Below are 24,897 nucleotides of genomic sequence, written 5' to 3'. Positions count from 1 at the left end.
TTATAGTGACCTTGAGACAAGATATAACAACCTCTTCTGTGTTGAAGAACTAAACATAGAAGAAAGTGAAGAGACAGATATATTACAATACTGTCATTTAAAGGAAAGTTCACATTCTCTGTTATTTGTTATTTGATAAAATACTGTAAGCATTTATAGAGACATCATTGATATCATCTGGGTTATTTATTTCAGATGAGCTTGCTGTGATTTGCCAACATGATCTCAAATCCAACCTGAAGAAGAAGTGTCAGTGCTTATTTGAGGGTATCGCTAAACAAGGGAACCCAACACTTCTCAATAAGATCTACACAGAGCTCTACATCACAGAGGGTGGAAGTGGAGGAGTCAATAATGAACATGAGGTGAGACAGATTGAGACAACAACCAGGAAACAAACAAGACCGGAGACAGCAATCAAATGTAATGACATCTTCAAACCCACACCTGGACATGACAAAACTATCACAACTGTGCTGACAAAGGGTGTTGCTGGAATTGGAAAAACTGTCTCTGTGCAGAAGTTCATTCTGGACTGGGCTGAAGGAAAAGCCAATCAGGAAGTCCAATTTGTATTTCCCCTCCCTTTTAGGGAGTTGAATTTAATGAAAGGGGATAATCTCAGTTTGATTCAACTCATCAATCATTTCTCAGTTGAAACCAATAAAGCAAGAATCTCTAACTACAACAAATATAAAGTTGTGATCATCTTTGATGGTCTGGATGAGTGCCGACTGCCCCTTGACTTCCAGAACAACAAGAGCTGTTGTGATGTCACAGAGTCAACCTCAGTGGATGTGCTGCTGACAAACCTCATCAAGGGAAATCTGCTTCCCTCTGCTCTCCTCTGGATAACTACCAGACCTGCAGCAGCCAATCAGATCCCTCCAGGGTGTGTTGACCTGGTGACAGAGGTGAGAGGGTTCAATGACCCACAGAAAGAAGAGTACTTCAGGAAGAGATTCAGTGATGAGGACCTGGCCAGCAGAATCATCTCACACATAAATACATCAAGGAGCCTCCACATCATGTGTCACATACCTGTCTTCTGTTGGATCGTTGCTACAATCCTTGAGTACATGTTGACTACAGATGATAAAGTAGAGCTGCCCAAGACCCTAACAGACATGTACTCACACTTCCTTGTGTTTCAGTCCACACACAGGAATGTAAAGTATGATGGGAAAAAAGAGACAGATCCACACTGGAATAAAGAGAGCATTCTGGCACTGGGAAAACTGGCTTTTCAACAGCTACAGAAAGGCAATCTGATTTTCTATGAAGAAGACCTGGAAGAGTGTGGCATTGATGTCAATGAAGCATCAGTGTACTCAGGAGTCTGTACACAGATCTTTAAAGAGGAATGTGGGCTGAACCAGGACAATGTGTTCTGCTTTGTCCATCTGAGTATTCAGGAGTTTCTAGCTGCTGTCTATGTGTTTCTCTCATTCAAAAACAACAATAAGAATCTAATGAATGAACAACAATCAACTGATGGAAACGTTTCAGTGCAGTTGAAAAATGAGCCTGAAGTCACATTTTTCAAGACTGCTGTGGATGAAGCCTTCCAGAGTAAGACTGGACACCTGGACCTTTTCCTCCGCTTCCTTCTGGGTCTCTCGCTGGAGTCAAATCAGAAGCATTTACGAGGTCTACTGACAATGACCAGAAGCAGCTCACAGAGCCATGGAGAAACCATCAAGTACATCAAGGAAAAGATCAGGGAGAATCCCTCTTCAGAGAGGTGCATCAGTCTGTTCCACTGTCTGAATGAATTGAATGACCATTCTCTAGTGGAGGAGATCCAAAGATACCTGAGTTCAGGAAGTCTCTCCAGAGAAGAACTGTCACCTGCACAGTGGTCAGCTCTGGTCTTTGTGTTACTGACTTCTGAAGAGGAGATTGATGTGTTTGACCTGAAGAAATAAACTGCTCTGTAAGTACAGTCATGCAAATTACCCCCCCCCCCAACACAAACCCTCTTTTTACATGTACAGTATATTTACTGACATGACAGCACTGATGAATAATAATAGATGAATAGATATGGGGCTATTTTGATTATTATTATTTTCTTTGGTCAATTTGAGATATGGGGCTATTCATAAAAGATCTGGGGCTATAGACACACACTCTCTCACACACACACTCATTCACACACACACACACACACACACACACACACACACACACACACACACACACTTAGTCTTCCTTGAACTACAGTACTGTATATTTATTGACTGAGTAGAACATTTATGATTTTCTATACAGGATTTCTATACATACTAGTGTCATGTATTGGCAATGTCAGTTTTAAAAGTATGTCCTTAATTAATGTTGACATGACAATTATGTAATATATAGAGGATATTCTAATATTATTCTGAACTATTGTTCTGTTTGTGACATTATGATAATCTCTCTCCAGACTGTCAGGTTGTGGAATCACTGAGAAAGGCTGTGCTTCTCTGGCCTCAGCTCTGAAGTCAAACCCCTCACACCTGAAAGAACTGGATCTGAGCTACAATCAGCCAGAGGATTCAGGATTGAAGAAAGTCTCTGCTTTGATGGAGGATCCACAATGTAGACTGGAGACTCTGAGGTGAGTAATAGTAGTTTATTTTTATATTTAATATGACCTAGTGGTCATTAACATTATAACTGCCCTGAGCTCCCAGCAGGACAAAGTCCCCAACCACCTGGTGAAGTCCACTGTTCACTGGTACAATTTAAATGTTTAAAGCTCTTCTATAATTATACCAGCATGAAAATAATCAAAATGTTACGATTATTTTATTAACAATGATTCAGTAATCTTTGTGATCACCTGGACACTTCTTCTATGGCATTAAACATTCAGCTCATGAAAATTACATGATATATAACTAAGGAACGTAATCAGGGAAACTACACAACTCTGTGGTCTCAAGCAGCTAGTTTCCCTATATATTCATACATTTGAACATACCGTGTCCAAACACAAAATCAACTAAAGTGATAAGTTCACAAGACAATGATGTAAATGACCCCTAATTTTATTCTGAACTATTGTTCTGTTTGTGACTTGATAATAATCTCTCTCCAGACTGTCAGTTTGTGGAATCACAAAGGAAGGCTGTGCTTCTCTGGTCTCAGCTCTGAAGTCAAACCCCTCACACCTGAAAGAACTGGATCTGAGTAACAATGACCTGAAGGATACGGGAATGGAGAAGCTCTCTGTTCTGCTGAAGGATCCACTATGTAGACTGGAGACTCTGAGGTGAGTAATAGTAGTTAATTTTTCCATTTAATACGACATAGTGATCATTAACATTATAATAATACAACAGAGGTTTTACACTACAACAAGGGACTAAAAACAGCTGCTGTTGTCAATGGGTGAACCCCAACCACCTGGTGAAGTCCACTGTTCACTGGTACAATATAAATGTTCACTGTTCTTCTATAATTAAACCAGCATGAAAATAATGACCATTTTATATTTTATTAGCACCTGGCCACTTTTCTATGGCATTAAATATTCAGTTCATGAAAATAACATGATATATAACTAAGGAACATAATAATCAGGGAAACTACACAACTCTGTGGTCTCAAGCAGCTAGTTTGTCTATATATTCATACCTTTGAACATACTGTGTCCAAACACAACCATCAACTAAAGTGATCTTCTACATCTGGGTTATGTAGACTTTTTTTTTAATATATATATACCATTCAGCATCCACAGGTCATAAAAGAGTATTTGATTAGAGATGTGCATGGCAATTATTTTCACTATTGATAATTCCTCAGCTCTTGTTATTGAATTAATTAACACCCCACCCCCTCATGCCCAAAAGAAAGGTATTACATGAAAACAATTTATGTAAACTGCAATATGTTATGCAATAAATTCAAAGTTTTATTTAAAAATGTAGATAATAACCTCAATAACGTTTTAATATTAACAATTAGGCTAGATATTATTTTACTCAGGAGACATTCAGATTCAGAAATGCCACAACAGCATCAAATAACCTAATGCATAGGCCTGGCAAACTGTTAGTATTTTATAACAAGTAATTTACAAGTTATTTATTTCAAATTATTGTTACAAGCTTTTAAATTAATTACAATACAAATGAACTATAATGAACTATAAACATTGTCAAAAAGCCTGCATTTTCTCCCATGAATTAGCGCAGAGATATGTATGAATTACCTAAAATTAGCTATTGCCTTTGTGCCAATGTTTTCTGGCCATAACAACAAAATACAAAATGTATTAGACCATCTAGCCAACTATTTTTATATATACAGTAACTTGAAACAATACTTTCTAAATGAAACTACACTTAATATATAGACTAACAGAGTTACGTTTCAGTCTATATAGACTAACAGAGTTATGTTTCAGTCTGCATTAAATCAAACAAACCTACCGATGTGTTCCAGTGAATAAACAAATATCTTTGGAAGGAAGCTTAATAGGAATAAATTATATAAAAATAATTAACATAAACCAAATCTGGCTAGCGCATCCATAAATGCTAAATCTTAACAAAAATATAAAGAATCATTAGGCAATGTCCATATTATTATGATAATTTATTCTTGTTCAGTAGAATTAGCATGTCCACGTGCTCCGGGATTAGATAAGTAGGTTTATTAGTCTGTACACTTTCAAGCCTGCAGGAGAGAAAATCCTTTCAGCCAGGACAGATGTTTCCAGGATGTACAGGTAGGTTTTCACTAGCCGTGATCATTTCCTGTACTTGGCTGTTAGACAGATTTGTTTAGTCTTTAAGAAATAACCGCCAAGTGAGTCAATCAGTAATATAGTTTTTTTTGTACGTTTGAAAATTTTTATTAACTAAATAAATGCCATCCTTGTCGAAATGTTGACAATTGTGTGCATTATTTATTATTATTATTGGCTCACACAAAAAATACAGTATCTAATATACATATACAAGTAGATCAAATGTCTAACACATGCTGGTAGTTAGTGGCCCTGGAATTGGTTGAGGTGGAGCCCTGGTAGTCAGGGGGCACTTGATGGGCTAAAGGGTCCACATATTAAAGCACTATGGGTCTATCTATCTACATTGTGCATTCACAGTATATTGTCCCAGGGGCCTCTGAACATTATTGGCCATCAGGGTGCCTTGTAAGCTGAGGCCCCTAATTGTCAGAGGCCCCTGGGCCTAGGCCCCATTTGCCTGGTCCATAATCTGGCCCTGGTTCCTGAGCCCATGCAGTGAAGTCCACTACAGAATCCTGTCTGTTTTTAATGCAGTGATGTCCACTACAAGAAGTGTGTCTGTTTTTAATGCAGTGCTGCCTGAGGGTCCAAAAATCACGGCCATCCAATATTGGTGTTCGGCCTTGTCCCTTTTATATACAGAGATTTCTCTGGATTCTCAATCTTTTAATGATGTTATGTACTGTGGATGATGAGATCCCCAAACTCTTTGCAATTTAACGTTGAGAAGCGTTATTCTTAAATTGTTTCACTATTGACCTGCACAGTCCTTCACAGAGTGGTGAACCCCTCCCCATCTTCTGAAAGACTCATCCTCTCTGGGATGCTGTTTTTATACCCAATCATGTAATCAGACAATAAACCTAATTAGTTGTATGCTCTTTCACCAGGTTTGCCTTTCATGACACTTTTCCAGTCTTTTGTTGCCCCTGTCCCAGCTTTTTGAAATGTGTTGCTGGCATCAACAGAATATGCCTCAGTTTCAACACTTGATATGTTGTCTTTGTATTATTTTCTATTGAAAACACTTTCTGAAGTGTTTGAGGCTTTCATCAAAATTGTTCAAAAATCTTAGTGTTCTCAAGGCTTTGACACTCACTGCACAGTGGTGTCACCTGCTGGTCTGGAATAAATATCACATGTTTAATGTTTATATAGACGTCTTTTCCACAGTATCCAACATGATTTTGTGGTACAGTGGGTAGGTGTGTGCTTTCTGAAGGGAAATTAAAATGCCTGGTTCATATCCACATTCTTCTTGCCTTTCCAGACAGCATTTTACAATTATGCATCCATTGTAATGTTTTGTATTATTAAGACAAGAGTGTCATAAGATACACAAAATAGAAACTATTATTTAAACAACAATAAACAGTATTGTTTACACTTAAATAAGTTAATCATGATCTGGCACCATAACAAGTCACAGAGTGAGAGTCGGTGACACTACCCACTGGGGCATCGATGGACTTATAATGCAAACAACAAATAAATGACTAAATAAGGTGACCAGTAGAGGGCGGTGTTTGAAAGTCTCAGGCACCAAACAACCATAGAAGCCTGTATTTTACAAGAGGATTTGGAAAAAGCATGTGATTAAACGAGGCTTCGTACGTCATCAATCACATGGTATTACACCAATACAAGACTCAGCCCTTTAATATGGATTAGAATGGGTTGACATTTCAAAGCAACCCTTGATTGGAGAGTTTAGTTCAATCTCCTGATCAACAATAGCAGAGTGGCAGCTGAAATCGTGTTTTGTAAATGGTTTTCTTTTGAAAACCTGGCTTCTTTTCAATTGAGATTTAATCACCAAGGGCTAGGTTGTTAGATTTAGTCATTTCAAACATGTAGTTTCAAAATGGGAATTTACTTCTTCAAAACCTTAATTGTGATCAATGATGTCTTTGATTACATTCCTTTTTTAAACCTTGTTGCAAAATGCTCCCAGTTCTGTCTTGGATGCCAAGTTGCTTTCACTCCCTGACCTCGACTTGATGCCTAATTCATCTTTAGTCGCTATTTCATCTTTTTTACATTCTTCAAAGGGCCAAAAAGCCTTAGTTGCCCATCAGTACATCAAAGTTCAGAGACTTTGTTAATGTGAGTCATTTGTGAAATCATGATAATCTCTGTGCAGGCTGTCAGGCTGTCTGGTCACAAAGGAAGGCTGTGCTTCTCTGGTCTCAGCTCTGAAGTCAAACCCCTCACACCTGAAAGAACTGGATCTGAGCTACAATCACCCAGGAGATTTGGGAGTCAGACTGCTCTCTGCTGGACTGGAGGATCCACACTGGAGACTGGAGAAACTCAAGTAAGTCCTGTAGAAGTTTTCTGAATCAGTAATCAGTAATGTGGTATTAAGTTGTCATGTTGTTTTGCATTTAATATGTGTCAAATACAGATCTGCCTATCTGAATAATAATTGTTTTCCCCTGAAATATAAATAAATATTCTAACTCTGTGACTGAACACACCACCCAAAATATGATTTAAACTCAACGCATCCCTTCTTCTCTCAAACCCAGTCTTAATCTCAGCCTCTCCCCCTCATATCACCCACACTGCCTCAACACATGATCCACTGTCTCAACTTCCTGACAATGGTCACACTGACCTGTTGGATATTTCCCTATCAGATGTAATGTATTGTTTAAATGACTGTGTCCCACCCACAGTCTAGTTAACACAGATTCCTCCACTCTGCTCCTAGCTGCCCTCCTTCCATCCCCAACTACACCCTGTATTCTGAACAGGTGTCTGTCTGTAGTGTCTCCATTCCACTGCTCCTGCCACCTCCTCATCAGTCTGGTGTCAGAATACACCCCAAGGAATCTATTGACCCCCACCCTCTCCAAATCCTTCCCATACAATCTCAGCTGGACCTCATCACCCCTCTTCCTTGTGTAAAAAGACACCCACCACTGTCTCCCTGTTCACCTGTATCGTGTTTGTGTGGGATTGGGGTTTGTGTGTGTGTGTGTGTGTGTGTGTGTGTGTGTGTGTGTGTGTGTGTGTGTGATTGCAGTAACAATTATGATTTGCAATTTTCAAACACTTGGGTTCAAAATGTATCAAGCCTTGAGTGACTTTTTCTCCTGTATGAAGTATGTTTGCACTTTCCATGTGGTCTATATTGTTCATTCTGAGACTGACTCTTCTGTGTTGTTTCATACATTAAAGGGATAAAATACCTCTAATGTTTGATCTCTAACACAGACTTTCAGTTTTCATTGAATAACAACGAACCCTGGCTAGTGATGAACAATCATCTCTTTATAAACGACTGTTTTTGGGGAACGTTGGAAACCAATTCACATTAGTGAATGAAACCGTTAATTTACTTAACTTTTTTCATTTACTTAAGTGTAACAAGTGCCCAAGTGTAGATCACAATTTAGATCATAATTTGATTAATCATCTAACCCAAGTGTGGTGTGTTTATGAAGGGGGACAGGGAGAGGTGGTGTGTGTGTGTTGGGAGGGGGGTTGTGTGTAATGTCTGTGTGGTTGTTTGTGATGCAGGTATGTAAGGTGTGTGTGTGTGTGTGCTTGTGTGTGTGTGTGTGTGTGTGTGGTTGTGTGTGTGCGTGTGTATGTGTGTAAGACAGGTTGTGTGTCACTAAATGACAGTCTGCTCCTCTGCTTCTTCCTCAGTATGGATCATGGTGGAGAGTGGAGGTTGAAATCAGGACTGAAGAAATGTAAGTGATTTATTATACAGAACAAATATACAGCTGGTGTGTGTTTGTCAGTTTGTGCATATTTGTTTCATTCTGCATGTGTGTGTATAATATGAATGATGATGATGTGTAATATTGTGTCTTGGTCTCATCCATCAGATGTCTGTGATCTCACACTGGACCTAAACACAGTAAACAGAAACCTCTCTCTGTCTGAGGAGAACAGAAAGGTGACAAGGAGGAGAGAGGAGCAGCCGTATCCTGATCACCCAGAGAGATTTAAGAACAGGTCACAGGTGTTGTGTAGAGAGGGTCTGTCTGGACGCTGTTACTGGGAGGTAGAGTGGAGTGGGAGAGGGGCTGAGATAGGAGTGACATATAAAGGAATCAACAGGAGAGGACGGGATGACTGTGGTCTTGGATACAATGAGAAGTCCTGGATTCTGTACTGTTATGATGAAGGTTACTCTGTCAGGCACAATAATAAGACAACTGTCCTACCTGTCACCTCCTCAGACTCCCACAGAGTAGGAGTGTATCTGGACTGGCCAGCCGGCACTCTGTCCTTCTACAGGGTCTCCTCTGACACACTGACCCACCTGTACACGTTCAACACCACATTCACTGAGCCCCTCTATCCAGGGTTTAGGGTTCATTATATTAACTCCTCAGTGTCTCTGTGTCAGATGGTCCCTGTGTCAAACACAACATGATGTTTCACTCTAATCATGGTCATGTTCAGTAGAACACTGTGGTGAAACACTGAGAATAATTCTTTAGTAGTGAGTAAATAAATCATATGATTGTAAATATTCCTGATTAAACACCACTGAAGATGTAACCTGTAAAAAAGAGTCATTAATCAATGAATAAATCAGCACACTGGTCTGTAAAACCTTCACATTTAGAAATCATTCATCTGGTTGTTATTGTTTATCATTGGTGTTTGTAAACATTGATGTCTGTAGAATGTTTATTTATTTAATTGTTGACAAAACATGCCTGCTTCTGTATGAATTTCATTGTCCCAGATTTGACAGAATAAAAAAGGTTTTAAAACAGATTTTTTAGGATTGTGTTTTTCAAATTAATATATATATATATATATATATATATATGTATATATATATATATATATATATATATGTATGTATATATATATATATATATATGTGTATGTGTGTGTGTGTGTGTGTGTGTGTGTGTGTGTGTGTGTGTGTGTGTGGACAGTATTTAGTAAATACTTTACTAAACACAGACCACCAAAGCCATTGGATTGATGTGACAGTTGACCGTCCAACAACAGAAACTTAGTGAACCTCCTCCTGTTACCTGATCTACTAACCATATAGAAAGAGAACCATGTAGCACACCAGGTGAACAGAACCTGAAAACACACACACACATCTTCTCCTGTGTTTCAGGGTGTCTCTGTCCCCTCTGATCCAGTGTCTCCTCTCTACCTCCCTCTCCTGTCCCCTCTGATCCAGTGTCTCCCTCTCTTGCTCTTCCTCTCTTTTCGTCTCTCCCTGTCCTCCTCTCTTCCTGTCATCTCCTTGTCTTCTCTTTTCCTCTCCTCCTCTTCTCTCCTGTTCCTCTCCACGTCTCTCCTTCTGCTCCTCTCCTTTTTCTTCCTCTCCTGTCCCCTCTGATCCAGTGTCTCCTCTCTACCTCCCTCTCCTGTCCCCTCTGATCCAGTGTCTCCTCTCTACCTCCCACTCCTGTCCCCTCTGATCCAGTGTCTCCTCTCTACCTCCCTCTCCTGTCCCCTCTGATCCAGTGTCTCCTCTCTACCTCCCTCTTCTGTCCCCTCTGATCCAGTGTCTCCTCTCTACCTCCCTCTCCTGTCCCCTCTGATCCAGTGTCTCCTCTCTACCTCTCTCTCCTGTCCCCTCTGTTTCAGTGTCTCCTCTCTACCTCCCTCTCCTGTCCCCTCTGATCCAGTGTCTCCTCTCTACCTCCCTCTCCTGTCCCCTCTGATCCAGTGTCTCCTATCTACCTCCCTCTCCTGTCCCCTCTGATCCAGTGTCTCCTCTCTACCTCCCTCTCCTATCCCCCTCTCCTTTTCCCTTCTCTTCCTCACTTCCTCTCCCCTTACTGCTATTTTTGTTCTTCCTCCTCTGTTTCTCTCTTCCTCACCTCCTGTCTCCTCCTCATCCTCTCTGTCTCTCCTATCCTCCTCTTACTCTCCCACTCCCTTGCCCATCTCCTCTCCTCCTCTCTTTGCCTCTCTGTCTTTCTCCCTTGCTCTCCTTCATTGCTTCCTCTCATTTCATCTCTCCCTGTGCTCCTCTCTTCCTGTCTCCCCCTTGTCTTCTCTTTTCCTCTCCTCCTCTTCTCTCCAGTCCTTCTCGACGTCTCTCCTTCTGCTCCTCTTCTTTTTCTTCCTCTCCCTTTCTCCTCCTCATCCTCACTTCCTCTCCAAATGTCCACCTCTCCTCTCTGTTACCCTCTCCTCCTCTCCTTTCCTCCTCTTCTCCTTTCCTTTCTTTGTAACCCTTTCTCCTCCCTTAGTATCTTCCTCGTTTCCTTCCACTTTCCTACTCTCCCCATTTCCTCATCTCATCTCCTCTTTTCCTCTCCTCTCCATTTTCTTCTGCCCCTCTACTCCTCTCATCTCTCCCTCTCGTCTTCGTCCCTTCTCCTCCTCTCTTCAACTCCCTTATCCTCCTCTGGTGTCTCCCTCTCATCCTGTCTTTATTTTCTCTTAAATTCCCTCTCCCCTGCTCTCCCCCTTCTTACTTCCTGTTCTTCCCTCCCCCCCTCCTCCTCTCCTTTTCTCTTCCTCTCACAACCCCCATCTCTCCTCTCTTCTTGTATCCTCTTGTTGCTCTCTTCTTTTCTTCCTCTCCTTTTCTCCCCCTTTCTTTCTTTCTTTCTTTCTTTCTTCAGCTCCCCTTCTCTCTTCCTCTGTTCTTCCTCTCTGCTCTTCTATTCAATTCAAAAGGTTTTACTTTCAGGTGAAACACACATGCTCATTGCCAAAGCAGGTACGAAAATCAATTAACAAAATCTAAGTAACAGATCACGTTTCGGTGGAATATGCACATGTTTTACACAGGAAGTGTAGTTTGGTTTCAACCTGGTTTTGTGGGTATTGGACTCTGTAGCAGGACACAGAAAAGACACAGAAACTGGTGACGTTTGGAGACGTGGTCGAGGGTCTTTTATTTCAACTGTGGAATCTGAGCATTAACAATTACAATATGAATGTAAGTGAATGTGCCTAGATAATGAGAACAACAGAAACCTCTCTGTTTAGATTCTCTCTCTGTAGGTTGTGCTCTGATGACCACAGGAATGTTTTACATTGACCATTTGGCATGGGGGTTACTGTCTTGGAAACCTGATCTTTGCTAGGTAGACACTCCCTTCTACACTCACCTAAAGGATTATTAGGAACACCTGTTCAATCTCTCATTAATGCAATTATCTAATCAACCAATCACATGGCAGTTGCTTCAATGCATTTAGGGGTGTGGTCCTGGTCAAGACAATCTCCTGAACTACAAACTGAATGTCAGAATGGGAAAGAAAGGTGATTTAGCAATTTTGAGCATGACATGGTAATTGGTGCCAGACAGGCCGGTCTGAGTATGTCCCAATCTGCTCAGTTACTGGGATTTTCACGCACAACCATTTCTAGGGTTTACAAAGAATGGTGTGAAAAGGGAAAAACATCCAGTATGTGGCAGTCCTGTGGGCGAAAATGACTTGTTGATGCTAGAGGTCAGAGGAGAATGGGCTGACTGATTCAAGCTGATAGAAGAGCAACTTTGACTGAATTAACCACTCGTTACAACTGAGCAGAGATGGGGACAAGTCACACATGGTCAAGTCCAAGCAAGTCTCAAGTCTTAACCATCAAGTCTCGAGTCAAGTCTCAAGTCACAGTTCAGATAAATCAAGCAAGTCAAGTCAAGTCAAGGGTTCACCCTAAGCAAGTCAAGTCAAGTCCTTATAAGTTTCAAGTCAAATCAAGTCACAGTACTAAAGAGATGAACACACACACACACACACTGTCCTCTGTTTCTGACATGCGCTCGGTGCGAAGCTCGATTTCAAAATCAAATATTTTTCTCCTCCGTGGTAAAATTTTTTTGGGGGGACGAAGCGGAGGGATCTTGAATCAGCCTGAAGGGGTTGTATTCGCTATAACAACCGCCTCGCTATACCTTATCCCGCTTATTACATGGCTACCTACCAAATAAATCTATAATTTGACACAAAAGATTGATTTCAAAAAGAATGTATTGATTTAAAAACGATTGTATTGCTTCCTCTAAAGAAAATAGTCCTTTCCGTCTCTGGTTAGAATCCTGCTGCGTCCATAGCAACGCGCTGTTTTTCATGGCAACGGACTGTTATCAAGAAATAACACGCATTCTGCACTGGAAATCAACCAATCCATGTAATAAGCGCTAATAGTAACAACCTTATAAACTAATTATTGTGACTGAAAAACTGCCTAATATGTAATTACGCTGTATGAGTAAAAATAAAAAACTCTTCGAAATGTTTAGGTGCTAGTAATCACATCGGCGCCTCCATGTTAGCCTTTCATGCAGTAAAGTTAACTGTTATGGTGTAAGCACAATGCTTTTTAGTTTCCACACACAGTCCACAAACACTTGAAAATGCCCACATTTAATACAGACATTATAGCCTACGTGTAATAATATACATGCCCGCTCATATTCAACTGAATATAAAGAGATTACTTTCTTACCTTTCCTTGTGGTTCTTAAAATAACAAATGAAATTTGACGTTGTTGCATATTTTGCATCTGGCAAATCTTTTTTTATTCACACGGTCCAGTTCAAAGTCCTTGTATCCAAACGATACTAGTTGTGGAGCTCGACTAACGTTACTGTCTGCCATGTTTGGCGCGGTTTGAATTGTGCAGCGTTAAAGGCACATACGCTGATTAGTGGTGCTGATGTCACAACATATAAAAAAATTGTATTGCTGTTTGTTTATTATAAGTTCAAGTCATTGTCGAGTCTTCCACTTCAAGTCAAGTCAAGTCTCAAGTAACTTGTTCTCAAGTCAAAGTCAAGTCAAGTCATTTTCATACTTTAATCAAGCAAGTCACAAGTCCTGAAAATTGTGACCCGAGTCAGACTCGAGTCAAGTCATGGGCTACAACAGCAGAAGATGGGCTACAACAGCAGAAGACCCCACCGGGTACCACTCATCTCCACTACAAATAGGAAAAAGAGGCTACAATTTGCACAAGCTCACCAAAATTGGACAGTTGAAGACTGGAAAAATGTTGCACGGTCTGATGAGTCCCGATTTCTGTTGAGACATTCAGATGGTAGAGTCAGAAATTGGCGTAAACAGAATGAGAACATGGATCCATGGTGGTGGTGGTGTAATGGTGTGGGGGATGTTTTCTTGGCACACTTTAGGCCCCTTAGTGTCAATTGGGCATCGTTTAAATGCCACGGCCTACCTGAGCATTGTTTCTGACCATGTCCATCCCTTTATGACCACCATGTACCCATCCTCTGATGGCTACTTCCAGCAGGATAATGCACCATGTCACAAAGCTCGAATCATTTCAAATTGGTTTCTTGAACATGACAATGAGTTCACTGTACTGAAATGGCCCCCACAGTCACCAGATCTCAACCCAATAAAGCATCTTTGGGATGTGGTGGAACGTGAGCTTCGTGCGCTGGATGTGCATCCCACAAATCTCCATCAACTGCAAGATGCTATCCTATCAATATGGGCCAACATTTCTAAAGAATGCTTTCAGCACCTTGTTGAATCAATGTCATGTAGAATTAAGGCAGTTCTGAAGGCGAAAGGGGGTCAAACACAGTATTAGTATGGTGTTCCTAATAATCCTTTAGGTGAGTGTATATCAGCTTGTAACCAACAGTGAGAAGAGATTGAGTGAGATGAGATTGAGGTTGTGTAAGAAAGACCAGGTCCTTAACCTCATGAACAAGATTATCTAATGCTGCAATCAAGGGTGGTGTCACGGTCGTGGGATGAAGAGGACACAGGCGCAGAGTAGAGGTAGGTAAGGTAATCCATTTAATACAAAATAAAGAATGCAGGACTCCAACAAAACAAAAAGCAGCAACCAGTGACGTGGGTATTCCTTACACAGGATAAACAAAACCAAAATGAACCACGCCTTGGGGCCTACAAACTAAACTTAAATAGGGTCCCCAATTGGAGGCAATGACTAACACCTGCCTCCAATTGGGGAAACCAAAAAAAGGAGTAGAGGTGGCTAAAGGCCACCTCCTGTCCTGTCCTGGCTATGCCCCGAGCCCAGCGCAGAGATGGCTAGGGGCACAGCCAGGACGTGACAGTACCCCCCCCCAAAGGCGCGGGCTCCCGACCGCAAGACCGGGACGACCACACCCGGACCGGCGGAGGCTCAGCGCCCGGAGCCGCCGGCACAGGCCGGGGAGGCGGAGCCGCAGGGACAGGCCAGGGAGGCAGAGGGTCAGGAGACGGGAGAGCCGGCGGAGGGACAGGAACCGGCAGGAGAGCCGGCGGCGGGTCGACAGCCGGCGGAGGAGCAGGAGCCGGGGGAACCGGCGGAGGGTCGACAGCCGGCGGAGGAGCAGGAGCCGGGGGAGCCGGTGGAGGAATAGGAGACGGGGAAACCGGCGGAGGGTCAGGAGCCGGCGGAAGAGCCGGCGGAGGAGCAGGAGACGGGGGAGCCGGCGGGGGAATAGGAGCCGGCGGAGGAGCAGGAGCCGGGGGAGGCGGCGGAGGGTCCGGAGCCGGCGGAGGAGTAGGAGACGGGGGAGCCGGCGGGGGAATAGGAGCCGGCGGAGGAGCAGGAGCCGGGGGAGGCAGCGGAGGGTCCGGAGCCGGCGGAGGGTCCGGAGCCGGCGGGAGAGCCGGCGGAGGAGTAGGAGACGGGGGAGCCGGCGGGGGAACAGGAGCCGGCGGAGGAGCAGGAGCCGGGGGAGGCAGCGGAGGGTCCGGAGCCGGCGGAAGAGCCGGCGGAGGAGCAGGAGATGGGGAAACCGGCGGAGGGTCAGGAGCCGGCGGAAGAGCCGGCGGAGGAGTAGGAGCCGGCGGAGGAGCAGGAGACGGGAGGGCCGGCGGGGGAATAGGAGCCGGTGGAGGAGCAGGAGCCGGGGGAGCCGGCGGAGGGTCCGGAGCCGGCGGAAGAGCTGGCGGAGGAGTAGGAGCCGGGGGAGCCGGCGGAGGAATAGGAGACGGGGGAGCCGGCGGAGGAATAGGAGACAGGGGAGCCAGCGGAGGAATAGGAGCCGGCAGCAGGTCGGCAGCCGGCGGAGGAGCAGGAGCCGGGGGAGCCGGCGGAGGGTTGACGGCCGGCGGGGGAGCAGGAGCCGGCGGAGGAGCAGGAGACGGGGGAGCCGGCGGGGGAATAGGAGCCGGTGGAGGAGCAGGAGCCGGGGGAGCCGGTGGAGGGTCAGAACCCTGTGGGAGAGCCGGCGAAGGAGCCGGAGACGGGGAAGCCGGCGGAGGGTCAGGGAGAGCCGGCGGAGGGTCAGGGAGAGCCGGGACAGGCGAGGGCGCCGCTGAGGCCGGGACAGGCGAGGGCGCCGCTGAGGCCGGGACAGGCGAGGGCGCCGCTGAGGCCGGGACAGGCGAGGGCGCCGTAGGACGATGCGGGGGCTCCTGGGCAGATGAAGGCGCTGCGGGACAAGGCGGCCAGTCCACCGCGGGCTCGGGCGGCGGCCAGTCATCCGCGGCCTCGGGCGGCGGCGGCCAGTCTTCCGCGGCCTCGGGCGGCCAGTCAACCGCTGGCTCGGGCGGCGGCGGCCAGTCATCCACGGCCCCGGGCGGCGGCGACCAGTCATCCGCTGGCTCGGGCGGCGGCGGCCAGTCATCCGCGGGCCCGGGCGGCGGCGGCCAGTCATCCGCGGGCCCGGGCGGCGGCGGCCAGTCATCCGCGGGCCCGGGCGGCGGCCAGTCCACGGCGGGTCCTGGCGGCGGCGAAAACAGGGCAGCGGGAGGAGCTGGCGGCTGAGGCCACTGGGCAGCGGGTGGAGCTGGCGGCTGAGGCCACTGGGCAGCGGGTGGAGCTGGCGGCTGAGGCCACTGGGCAGCGGGAGGAGCTGGCGGCTGAGGCCACTGGGCAGCGGGAGGAGCTGGCGGCTGCGGCCACTGGGCAGCGGGAGGAGCTGGCGGCTGCGGCCACTGGGCAGCGGGGGGCGCTGGCGGCGCTGACTGCGGCTCCCAGGCAGCGGGGGGCGCTGGCTGCGGCTCCCAAGCAGCGGGGGACGCTGGCTGCGGCTCCCAAGCAGCGGGGAGCGCTGGCTGCGGCTCCCAGGCAGCGGGGGACGCTGGCTGCGGCTCCCGGGCAGCAGGGGGCGCTGGCTGCTGCTCCCAGGCAGCGGGGGGCGCTGGCTGCGGCTCCCAGGCAGCGGGGCGCGCTGGCGGCGCTGGCTGCGGCTCCCAGGGAGCGGGGAGCGCAGGCTGCGGCTTCCGGGCAGCGGGGGGCGCAGGCTGCGGCTTCCGGGCAGCGGGGGGCGCAGGCTGCGGCTCCCGGGCAGCGGGGGGCGCTGGCTGCGGCTCCCGGGCAGCGGGGGGCGCTGGCTGCGGCTCCCGGGCAGTGTGGGGCGCTGGCGGCGCCGGCTGCGGCTCCCGGGCAGCAGGGGGCGCTGGCTGCGAGAACCGGGACGGCGGGTCCCAATAGCCCCACCAGTCCTCGCACCTCCCTACATCAGGGAAAGCCCTCACAGGCCCCACCGGCGTTGTTGCCCGACGCCTAGGAGCTGGCACCGGGCAGGGCTGGGGCACCTGGACTACCCCACACGTGAGCACGGGTGGCACGGCCGCGTCCTGCCACTCCGCTTGCCTCCACGGCACCCCCCCAAGAAATTCTTGGGGCGGACACACGGAGGTTTGCTTCCGTCGCCTCTTTCGACGTCTCCTTGTGGGTGGACGCTGTGTTGGCCCGGTGTGCCGCAGGGGACGGTAGGGGTTCTCCTCCTCCTCCTCAGTGTCGCTGTCAGGCCAACCGAGGAGTTCCCCTACCGTCCATTTCTGCCGTGTCCCTTTGTGGTGGTTCATTCTGTCACGGTCGTGGGATGAAGAGGACACAGGCGCAGAGTAGAGGTAGGTAAGGTAATCCATTTAATACAAAATAAAGAATGCAGGACTCCAACAAAACAAAAAGCAGCAACCAGTGACGTGGGTATTCCTTACACAGGATAAACAAAACCAAAATGAACCACGCCTTGGGGCCTACAAACTAAACTTAAATAGGGTCCCCAATTGGAGGCAATGACTAACACCTGCCTCCAATTGGGGAAACCAAAAAAAGGAGTAGAGGTGGCTAAAGGCCACCTCCTGTCCTGTCCTGGCTATGCCCCGAGCCCAGCGCAGAGATGGCTAGGGGCACAGCCAGGACGTGACAGGTGGGTAGAGTACTGAAAATCTGTACTCAAGTAAAAGTACAGTTACTCGTCCCAAAATGTACTCAAGTAAAAGTAGAAGTACCACCCGAAAAAACTACTCAAGTAAGAGTAAAAGAGTACTTGGTCAAAAAAGTACTTCAGTACTTGTATTTACATATTATGCTTTAATACATTAACGCCATAGTAACAACAAGGAAAACGTATTTAAGAAAGTAAAAACGCAAACTGCATTTTTAATGCTCGACAAGGCATTTGTTTTCCAGAGTCAGCCAACAGTAATGCAGAATAGAAAAACAAAATAAATTGCAAAAATAAATAATACTGTTGTTCTATTATTAATCTGTGTGGCAAATAAGATTATTGCAAATTAAGACCATCATACATGTTACTGGTAAAAAAAGATATATATTTATCTTGTGTAGTAATGCTCAAAACATCTTGACAATCAAATTAGTAAGTCAGGTCTTTGGTTTGGAATGACTGACTGCATTGCAACTAAGCCAGCTGAGAAACCTAACTAAAGTGTATTACTAAATACAGTTCAAGACAAGCCCAATGAACCACTAATACAAATATACTAACAAGCAGCAGTGTTATTATATGTTGTAGTTAGCTAGATTATGATATTATCATTAGGATATATTACTGTATTTTGTTGTACTGTACTACTGTAAAAAAACAGCTAATTAAAAGGTTCCGTCTGTCAACCATTACGCTATACTTCCGATCAAAATTAGATTTATATGTTTATATAATCAAAATACATTGTGAAAAACTATGTTTTTATTCCATCAAGTTTACATAATTTTTAATGCCATTGAACATTGAAGTTCATGCTTTTTCATGCCAGTCCATGCCTGAATTTTCACAAAATCTATTTAATTACTTTTCATGCTTTTTAATGACCCGCGGAAACCCTGCTGTCTGGATGCCCTTCGTCCTCCTCTGTCTCTTGCCCCAGTGAACCATTTTGACAGTGCCCTCTCTGCCTCCCAGTGTCCTCTCTGCCTCCCAGTGCCCTCTCTGACTCCCAGTGCCCTCTCTGACTCCCAGTGCTCTCTCTGCCTCCTGCTGGTTCACCTGTGCCATCAATGAATTTTTCTTAAGAGTCTCTGTAAAACAAATTAGGTTTGAGTTAACATTAAAAACATATTCTCTTTAAATAACATTTAGAATGAAACAATGGCCAACTTCAGGGCCATATTGGCAAAAGTATGAAGGATATGATGATTATTTTTTTTGTATTATTTTTTTTGTATTACTTGAACTTAATACAACATTTTATTACTCCCTCATAATGATAATTAATATATAACAGCTTTGTGAGGTGTGTACAAATAATCATTAAATAAAATGATGCACATGTTTTCACATTAAAATTAAAATGCACTCAAAGCAATAACTGATGCACATATATTCTGTAACGGTGCGGTGTAGTGTTGCGGAGCAAGGAACCAGGTGCAGGCAGGGGTAGTCGGTGTAGTTATTCTTTAAATGATAAACAAACAAACACAGAACACAAAACAACGAAAGAAAAGGGCTGACTAAAGCAAAACGAAAGTATGCAACAGGTATAATAAACTCACACGTAACAGCAACACACACATAGACATCCAAAAACAGACAATGTGGGGAGCAGAGGGGAAACATTTAAACACACACTAATGAGATAAATGAGACCAGGTGTGAATGATGACGGACGTGACACGAAACAGGGATGCGTTTGTATCTGACGGGAACTGAGGGTGTATGGAACGGTGGCGCTGCTGCTCACCGTACCATGACATATTAGTTGAGGCTTCAATGGTACAACGCAGGCTTCAGATTTGAAATGCCAATAGAACCAGCATTATTTGGGTAAAAAGGTTGCTATTTATATGTTGATTTAAGCTTATTTAGTAAAGTTTTCAATCTATTAAGTTTAAGACTTTTATAAAAACTTTTCAGTGCATATTTTTATTTATCTTACACACCCAATGCTGAGAGGGAGTCTAACATTTTGATACAGGCCTAATGTCTATCCAACTTAAAACATTATCATTTCTATTCTGCCCCTCAGCAGGTAGCATCTTGAACATTCCTGACCATTTGTACTGCCATTTCCACAGCATATACAGCAAGGATACAAAATAAACATGTGCAAAGAAAACGTGTCCAGCAACAAATATAGTTAAATTAATTATTTTAATGTGAAAAGTACAAAATAAACATAATACAATACAAAATAGGGCTAGAATGGCAGTAATATACATAAGTATGACCTAGCAGCAATCAATAGTTATTGAATATCATAGATACATCAGTGCAATAAGCTTATGAATTGTGGCACAGCACTTGATAACTAGTTAGAATTAAGAAAACAGCTTTACATATATTAAGAGGATAATGTGATTATATAACACTGTAAATAGCAGCAGCTAAATAAAAAATAAAATACAGTACTGCAGCTTAGCAGCAATATTGGTTGTGCTGGAGATGTCATTCATATTCACTGCGGCGACGTCTTCACCCACCTGCATGGTCAGCCTTTCTGGTACCTGGGGACCTGGTTCTGGACAGCCTCGTCAGTGGCATCCTGGTTGGAAGGATTCTTCCTCATGGCTCCTGTAATACAGTAATGAGATATTGTACTTAAATTGTCTGACATGATTTTGAGAATTTCATGACATTCAAGACAAATGAAATGTTTCATGAAGACAACATGCTAGCGCAACTATAGTCTTGTTTTTACCTGATTGTAGAGTCAGCTGTGCCCTCAGCCTGCCATTCTCTTCAGTCAGACGTTTATCAGAAGCTAATAAGCACAATGAAATGTCAATAGCTTAATAGTGAAATAAACAAAACTGCCATATACATGTAATTTCAGAAAAGGTGTACAGTATTTATTCTGTCCTAGCAGTTGTGTTCTAACAATGCTTAGGCAGATAGCGAACAAAGCAATGAAAAAAGCTGGTTTGACATCTTCTTGAGATGGAGATATATTGAAGAGTTCACTTTTCCCCGCTCCGTCGCTGAACTTCAGATAATTGCTGCAAAACCGCCCAACTGCTATTCTATACCTACTTAAAGTCAATCTAATGTCATTATAAGTTAAACATGCCCAGGGGATCATCAAAGTCAAAGAACAGGCATAAGAAATCGCTCAACTCTCTGATCTTTCAAGCTGGCAAGGACTGTGTCTCAGAACCCGAACACAGTGAAGGAGACGCCATGTCGTTGGACACGACATGGCGTCTAAAGAGCGGGTTTCCTCGGCGGAGGATTCAATTAGTGGCCTGCAAGCAAAAGTCAGTGCGCTGTGTGGATCCACTGAATGTGTAAGCTGTTGAACTGTTGTGAGCAATGAAGCAAAATATTAAGTGTCTGTAGGATGAGCTGAAACTGAAAGTTGCAAGTAGAAGAACAGGAAATCTTATTTAGGCTGTTGCTGGGCAGAGAAAGATTTAGCATGTCTGTCTTTGACAAACAGGAAACAGATTAACAACACACACACATAGTCTGGACAGGGCTGAATTAAGAATAGACACAAGACAGAAACCACAAAGGGCAAGATGACGCTTGTGCTGCATTTACACATATAAGGTATAGAACATAAATTGGACCAATGGCACACTTGCTTGGCTAACTTAACGCCTCCACTTTTTATTTGTATTTGAAGTATAAATAATGCTGATGTGACTGTTCATTTTTAGACATTGTGGGGCGGCACTCTGTAATAAACGGATGATACGGAATTGGTATTGACCTGACTCCTGGTGTGTTATTCTCCTTTCCATCAAACCAACTCGGGGAAGTGTTAGACTTCAACAGCTGGAAGGAAAGGTGAAGTTTTTGGAAACAAAGGTAGATGATCTGGAAAACAGAAGCCGTCACAATAACATGAGAATTGTGGGCATACCAGAGAAGGCAGAGGGGACGGATTCTTGCGCCTTTATGGAAAAATGGTTTACCGAAAATCTACGTGTGCAGCCGCCGGTGATATTGGAGAGGGCTCACCGTATTACTGGGTCGGCACGCGTCCCCGCCTCCTCCCCGCAAACCTTCATTGTGAAGTTTCTAAATTATCGAGATAAGGAGCGCGTGTGGAGAGCATCAAGAGCAAAAGGCCAGTTGACCTACAAGAATAACAGCATCAGGTTTCACCCGGATCTATCGGCTGAAGTATATAAACAACAGCGAGACTTCTATGAAGTGCGGCAGAAGCTGAGGGAGAGGGGAGTTGACAAACACAGGATGCTTTTTCCAGCCAAGTTGCTTGTGACCCATGAAGGACGTACACACACTTTCAACACGCCTGCTGATGTCTATCAGTTCATTGCTGGTCTGGGAGGGGACACATGATGAAGCTATGGTGACATCTCTTCTCTTTCATGACTTTTCTTTTTTTGGTTCTCCCCCCCCCCTGCACTCTCCATTGGATGCGGTGGGGAGGGGGGAGGGGGTATCGATAACTTGGCTCGCTACTTTATTAGAGGGCTTAATAACTTTAAAGGTTAACCTTTCTACAATCACACTCCAGACGATATCCGGGGCATGGATTAATTGGACTGTGAAATAACAGAACTGCAAAAAGTGAAGCTTGCCTTCAGTGAGGAGAGACCTGTGGTTCCTATGTTGTCGGATGACTTTACGGGTGTAAAGGCAATGGTGCTACATTCTCATCAGGGGAGGATAAAGAATATTTGTCCATCCGTACGTTTATGGGTGAACAAATTGAAAGTCTGGATGCAGAACCTTATTATGTATGTAGTTCAGTAACGTGCCGTGAAATCTTGTCATGGGTAGGCTGTGACCTATCAATGTGGCATATATGTTCATATATTCATTCAGTTAATGTAGCAACCCAAGTTCATATCAGGCATCATCACATCGCTGCCTGGCGCCTGCATACAGCAAAGTCAGTCATAAGTGAGGCTAATGCACAATCATATCTAATAATCAAATTAATGGACACATCTATCTTGTGACTTATACAACAAACAAATGTTTTGTGCGGTAAGAGAGGGAGGCGGCGCGGCGTCAGCGAACCGACAAGCAGCCTAGTCACTCCTTCAAAATGCGCAAACGTGCAACAGACAGCCACACACACACACACTATTGGTCTGGTGACGGCGCACCAGGATTTGAATAGGCTACGGTCAGAAAATATTGTGTCAGCAGTACAGCTTTAAAGTACAAAAACAGCTTATTCGCTCCTACAAACTGCGCTAGGCGCACACACCGACACGCAATGAGCATCTGGTGACGGCGCACCAGGATTAAAAAAAGAGAACTACAAAACAGCATTTTAACCCACGAAATGCTGTTCCTTCTGTTGGATAAGATCATGTAGGGCAGGTGTTGGTTTCCCGTTAGCGACCACAGCTCTTTTTTCTTCATAGGACAATGTTGAAAATCTTTTAAAGTAATTAATATCCATAATATCTAACGGTTCACAGCCGTTGAACTATGTTGACAGCCAACGCTAGGCGCCGCTAGAAGCTATTGCTAATTATCGGGAGTGTGGATTGAGAGCGAGTGGATCACGTGACATGAAGCAAGCTCGGTCTCTGCCTCAATGTTGATAATTCAAGTCAGCATGAGAACTGACTGCGCAAATCTACGTTAACTACGTTCTATGGACCAAAGAGGCACTGCTAGCCTCTGCCTCAATGGTCATAGCCTTGAATTTCCTGCATTAAACATGGTTTTTAGGAGCAGCAAAATTAGTATATATTATATGTATTCCTGAACATTTTTGTTACAAAAATGTATATTTGGAATAATATAAATGCAATTAATAATGTGGTGAATTAATAAAGCTCTTGGAATTAATAAATGTAATGTCAACATTTCCTTTGGTGATGCTTACCCTGCCTACCCTGACCGCACGTCCCTGATATAGTTACAGTGTTAGTGTTAATGTTTTATTTTACAACATGGGATATGTATAACAATGAGCCCCAAGATCATATAGAACTGCAATGTGTGATAAATGGTTTGCATACGTAAGCGTTAATGGACAGCATAAGAGTAATTAGCTATAATGTTAAGGGCTTACATAACCCCATAAAAAGGAAATAAATTCTCAATGAGCTTAAACATCTTAAATGTACTATAGCCTTTATACTAGAAAGCCACCTATCAGATTCTGAACATATGAAACTTAAAAGGTCATGGTCCAGCCAAGTGTATTTTTCATCTCATGGTTCGGGGAGAAGACGTGGGGTGGCAATATTGTTGTACAGTTGGCTGCAGTTTTGTTTACATTCAGAAATGACGGATAGAGAGGGGAGATTTATTTTGGTGAATGGGGCCATATGTGGTGTGACTGTCTCTATGCTGAATATCTACGCAATCCTAAATTCTTTAAGAAAATTTGTGAAAAGATTATAGAAAAAGCTAAAGGAATAATTTTGATTGGAGGTGATTTTAACTGCATTTTGTCAAATAGGATAAAAACCCACCGTCATTTGTCACGTCTTCAGGGGCAAGTAGGATTCTAAAGCAAATGATGGAAGACTTGGGTCTGATCGATGCATGGAGACATATACACCCAAGAGACCGGGATTACACGTTCTATTCAAACCCACACTCCTCATATTCCAGGATTGATAATTTTTTTGTCGCTAAAAATGAATCTTACAGAGTCCTGGATTGTAAAATACATAGCATAACCTTAAGTGACCATGCCCCAGTTAGTTTGATTTGGGATTTGGGTAGATGTTATAGTCCAAGTCTATGGCGCCTAAATGTTTCACTTCTAAACGATCATGCATTTAAAGATCATATAAAGGTGGAATTGGCCCAATACCTTCACTTTAATGGCACAAGTGAGACGTCACCAGTGATCTTGTGGGAGTTTTGAGGGGAAAGATAATGTCATTTGCATCAGCTAAGGCAAGACTTAGAGAAGCCAAACGTAAAGAACTTGAAGAACAAATTCAACAGTTAGAACAGAGACATAAAAGTCAACTATCTGCAAACCATTTAACTCAGCTTAATGAAGCCAGGAGAGCCTTGGGAGATTTGCTCACAGATAATACTGAGAGAAATGTAAGATTCTTAAAACAGCGCTATTATGAGTATGGGAGCTAGTAAATTATTAGC

The 24,897-nt window shown here is 44.3% G+C and overlaps 1 protein-coding gene across 1 annotated transcript in view; it reads left to right on the top strand.

Annotated features, from left to right (window-relative positions):
• Positions 1 to 24,897, top strand: part of LOC105008337 (NLR family CARD domain-containing protein 3-like) — a 38,359-nt gene that overhangs the window by 4,484 nt on the left and 8,978 nt on the right. The window contains 3 exon segments of the mRNA XM_034294917.1: positions 196 to 1,928; positions 8,445 to 8,457; positions 8,596 to 9,117. Coding sequence (XP_034150808.1) covers positions 196 to 1,928; positions 8,445 to 8,457; positions 8,596 to 9,117 — 2,268 coding nt within the window.

This window comes from Esox lucius, chromosome 11 (assembly GCF_011004845.1).
Source record: "Esox lucius isolate fEsoLuc1 chromosome 11, fEsoLuc1.pri, whole genome shotgun sequence".
Taxonomy (NCBI): Eukaryota; Metazoa; Chordata; class Actinopteri; order Esociformes; family Esocidae; genus Esox; species Esox lucius.
The sequence above is the reverse complement of the archived record's forward strand: the minus strand, read 5'-3'. Positions and strand labels throughout refer to the sequence as shown.